The sequence below is a fragment of the Nanorana parkeri genome, unplaced genomic scaffold (assembly GCF_000935625.1).
Source record: "Nanorana parkeri isolate BGI_ZX_2015 unplaced genomic scaffold, ASM93562v1 scaffold88, whole genome shotgun sequence".
In the NCBI taxonomy this organism is placed as follows: Eukaryota; Metazoa; Chordata; class Amphibia; order Anura; family Dicroglossidae; genus Nanorana; species Nanorana parkeri.
Genome location: NW_017306356.1, coordinates 803,562 through 808,419, shown reverse-complemented (window position 1 = coordinate 808,419; position 4,858 = coordinate 803,562). Strand labels below are relative to the sequence as shown.

Sequence of the window (4,858 nt, the reverse complement as noted above, 5' to 3'; positions counted from 1 at the left end):
AAGGTGGATCACTGATGCCACACAACATGTTTTTTTTTACTCTTCTGCACTGCAGTTAAAGAGTTTTGCAGATTTAGGTGATATGAGTAGTTTCAAAAGACACATTACTGTCTATGCAATCGAATATATTATTTTTTATGGTCACAATTCTACTTTTCCTTACATGCATCTAATGTATCTAATGTATCTAATATTTTGAAACACACTTTTTAGCAATTAACAAAGACAGATTAATGTGTCATTTACAACCAAATGCAGAAAAGGCTTGTATTTGTTGTAGTTTATAAACACCATTCTCTTTTATCCCTTGCACATTTTATATAACATTTGTTGACTGAAAACACCATAAAACAAAAAAAGAGAAAACATGTTAAGGATTAATAGCACAGTTCTTCATTATTAGCTCTTGCTTTCTTTAGTCATCGAGGAGGAGGATGAAGATGCTCCTCTGCCATAGGAATTTCGAGATGCTGGACCACGAGATGCTATAGAAAAGAAATCAGAAAATATGGATATCTGTAACAATACTTGCATTTTACATTTATATATTCCTTACAGTTAAATTAGGTATGCATACCCCTATTCTAGGACATACTGTAGACCTTTCACAAGATATATTTAAATGTAAATTCTAAGTAGTGTATAAGTTTAACATACAGTGTTTAGCATAGACTAAAGGTTCAATATACAGTATTAAAATATATATAAAGCCAAAACATTTTCTATTTTGCATAGTGCAGAGAAGGGTTAAAACCCCTATCATTTTTTTTGCCATCTTTGTCCCATTCCAGAGAATCCATTCAGTTTCTGTCCTATAGACACAACAAAAAGTGAGAGGAAATCTCAAATCAAAGTGAGTTAAATGCCCTTTTAGCCAGTTGTCCACAGAACAAATGGAAGATTTCACCTCTACTTCCATTGTGGTTCCCAAGATTTTGGATTTCCCATCATTTTCTGTCTTGGTAAAAATGGTCGCCAGAGAAAATAGAGACAGTAAATCTCCCCAGTGGAGACACAGGCAGCAATAAAAACCTCACAGGGGTGTCAAACCTTCCCTACTCTATCCAAATTGCAAAACAAGTTTTGGCGTTAGATTATTAAGTAAATATACATTTACTTATTTAATAAAGCAATGCAAAGACCAAAGCTAGAGTAAAATCTAGAGCGAAAACTGGAGGACTAGGAAAAAAACTAAAACTAGGAACCATTACCATGGGCCACTACATTTTGTCTTGGGAAAAAAAAGTTGATAGCATTTCTCATTTGAATATTTCTCATTTTGATCAAAGAAGTCAAGGTTCTGATATATAGTGAGTTGTAGTTGTTGTGCCATCCAAATTGCAGTGCAGGAATGCAATGTAGAAATACTACATTGCTGAGTATAGTACCCCTCGGTGTATGTCTCGTGATAACTGCTTGCAGAGGTTACTTACAGGTATTTACAAACAGAGCCACATCACTATCTCCTGTATTGTAGTAAAGTATAGGGATGCGTCGATATTACGGCCGCCGAAACATATCGGCTGAAAATGGCACTTTTGGCAAAATGCAGAAAGTGCAATTTTTTGGCCGATATAGCGGTGCATCTGTGATTTTTCTCCTCCCCGCTGGGCGCTGCTCTGTGTCCCAGCGGAGAGGAGCGAATCTGTCACAGGATGCCGAGCGGTGCGGGAGGAGAATGCTGTGAGCGGCTGGTGTCTATCCTCCCCGCACCGCTCAGCCTCCTGTCACAGATCAGGAGAGCGGCGGTGTTGGTGGAGACAGCCATTGCTGTCACAGGAGGCTGAGCTCTCCTACCGCATCGCCCCACCCAGCCTTCTGTGACAGCATGTCAGGATGGAGAGGGGCTACAAACAATAAATAATTGAGGACAGAGTATGTTTACTGTGTCCCCAATTAAGAAAGAATGGGAAGTGTTTTTCATCACTTCATGCTCATTCATGATTGTGGTTATAGTAAGCATACTATCTCCAGAAGTTATGAATAAACAGGAAATTAAAAAAAAAGTTAGAATAAAAAACATTTTCGGTTTCGGCCTGACATTTTCTTTCATTTTGGTGCACCTCTATTAAGGTATGAACTAAAAGAGAATCTTACCTCTTGGTCCGAAATGCAAAAGATAGCAGTTGTTGCAATATGGTTTGTCATCATACTAAAATAAATACAAACATTAGAATACATAGGCCGAGCACTTTTCACATCTGATCTCAGACTGCTGTCAACTATCTCCTATAGTCTGGCCCAGATTCAGATTATACTAATCAAAAGAACTATACAATAAAAATAATTAATTATGGCTAGTCTTTGATTTGTATATTCATCTACCATTTTAAAAAGCTATTCATTCTGAGAATAGTAATACATCATAGAGATACATTGCAGCACTATATAAAAACATTTTTAAAGCAAATCTGTACTGAGAGAAAAATGGGGGCTACTTTTTTTTAAAACTGCTAGTGGCCCCTGTTTTCATTTATGCAGCGAGTAGCATACTAGTTCTCGGTACATAACTAAGAAAGTGCTAAAGCTCAATTGAACAGCTAAATGCATTGCAGCTGAATCAAAACAAAAGGTGTTCAAAGTGTTAAGCTGGCCATACACCCTACAATTATATGCAGATTTTCTGTGGTGAGATGGAAAAGGTGCAACAGATTCCTCCATCTACACTTAACTGTGTGGATGGAGTAATCTCCACCTGGGCCAATCTGTTGCACCTTTTCCATCTAACCACAGAAAATCTGCAGATAATTGTAAGGTGTATGGGCACCTTTACAGTTTGTTTTCTTCAAAAATCAGCCACAGCCTGAGTAGAAAAGCCTGTGTCCTGCCAGCATTCTGTAAAGAAGGACCCCTTTTCTCTGTGTGAAAGCACACCTTTTCATTTGATGCACTCACAATGTTACATAGTTGTAAGGTTAAATAAAGACTCCATCTAGTGTGTGTGTGTGTGTGTGTGTGTGTGTGTGTGTGTGTAGGAGTCACTAAGAATTCCCATACCTTTGTATATTGTATTCCCTGAGGAAGACATCTAGAAGTTTTTAGGAAAGATAATGTCACCTATATCTAGGTGATTTTATTAGCATTGACTGTCAAGCAACTAGTATTTTCAAACAATGTTATCAATGCCCATCTCTATAATCACCTAGTACACTTTTCCTTTAAATGAGCATTATTGTAACCTCTGTATTTAAATGTAAGGAAATCAACACTCTTTATATTTTATTAGCTCATAAAATTTGTGGCTTATGAAACAATTTGAATTGTTAATGGGTTTATAGTTAAACATGTCTAAAAGTGGTTAAATCCCGACGGTAGCTTTTAAATAAAAATACTTTTTGATTTTTCTAACCTGTGTTAAAAAATGTAGGTTTCTTTGCAATACTCACCTTCTCCCCAACATAGTCCAATAACTGCAGTCCCATTTCATAGTTGAATGACAGGTACCCTCACTCAACTCAGAAGACCAACACAGTCAGTCATAATCATGCCCCTTGTAGACCTCTAGAGAAGGTGCAGCCATCACCCAACCTGGCTGAGCACACACATTGCTAATCCGCTCATAGTATGTTTTGCAATTGAAAATAGGAAGGTCAGACGTCATGTGAGTGCTGCTGGTTTTCAGGTGGCCTCATGTGAAAAAAACAACACTATGACCCGAAGCCACCCGAAGCAAGCCGATGTACGGCTGAGTTCAGCCGATGTACGGCTGAAATCAGCCGTACCAGCCTGAAGTGAATAGCCGAACAGTGTTCGGCTCACTTCACTTCAGATCGGTCATTCACTCGGCTGCCCTCGGCAGCTTCGTGAATAGACCCCTATGTGCAGGGATCAGGAACACACCTATAGATTATCTGCAGATTTTCTGTGGTCAGATGGAAAAAGTGCAACAGATTCCTCCACCTATGCTAAAATGTGTGGATGGAAAAATCTCCCACTGGGCCAAGCTTCAGTATCTGGCTGGTCGGCCCTGCTGGCTGTCAAAATACCTGAACAATCTGATTGGATGCAAGCATGGTTCAGATATTTCGAAAGCCAGTGGGGCCGACTAGCAAGATACCGAAGAAGCTTGGCCCAGTGGGAGATTCCTCCATCCACACAGCTTAGCGTAGATGGAGGAATGTGTTGCACTTTTTTATTCTGACCACAGAAAATCTGCAGATAATCTATAAATGTATGACCAGCTTTAGGTTTTAATGCTGTGGAAATGCATATGTCTGGCTTTCCACCAAGATCACAGACAATAGCTAATAAGCACAGTCCTGAATATGCTTTGTCAGAGCCTTAATGACTGTAATTTGTTACTGCCATGGTTACCGACCACCTACCGTATATTTTTGCTCATGTCAGATTTTCATTTCCAGCGCACACAGATAACCATCATTAGAAATTTGACTTTTTACAGACATTTTTAATTAACAAAAACTTTCATGGAATACACCTGGGGCCTATCACCTGAATAGGATTATCATCATGGATCTGTTAACTTACCTCGGCATGCTGCCCCGCAGTAAGTTGTCTTTTACACTGATAGCATTTAAGGCACAGCGGATGGTAATCTTTTCCTAAAGAACGTTTTCTTTCAGCTAATAGGGAGAAAAGTAGAAAATGTAGATTTATATTCAGGTCTAAAGTGTAAGAAGTTATAATAGAGAATAAGCTGTGCTTATTGCTAAAGAGAAACTGTAACTTTGGCCATTCAAGACAAACTGACAGTGTCTATACATAGCCCACCCCTCAGCCATGTATACTTACCTACCCACACTCCCTTGCCACCTTCTTCTCCAGCATTCCTGCCACTCTAAGCTCCTGTGTTGACTGCTTTCAGAGCTTAGACAGGGGGATGACGCCATGGCATGCC

The 4,858-nt window shown here is 39.1% G+C and overlaps 1 protein-coding gene across 1 annotated transcript in view; it reads right to left on the bottom strand.

Moving 5' to 3' along the window:
- Positions 1-356: 356 nt before the first annotated feature.
- LOC108783784 (cysteine-rich protein 1-like) overlaps positions 357-4,858 on the bottom strand; it is a 32,567-nt gene continuing 28,065 nt past the window's right edge. Inside the window, exons 2-4 of the mRNA XM_018552433.1 lie at positions 4,489-4,583; positions 2,098-2,152; positions 357-485 (exon numbers count right to left, since the gene is read on the bottom strand). Coding sequence (XP_018407935.1) covers positions 400-485; positions 2,098-2,152; positions 4,489-4,583 — 236 coding nt within the window. The 3' untranslated portion in view covers positions 357-399. The remainder of the gene's footprint in view (positions 486-2,097; positions 2,153-4,488; positions 4,584-4,858) is intronic.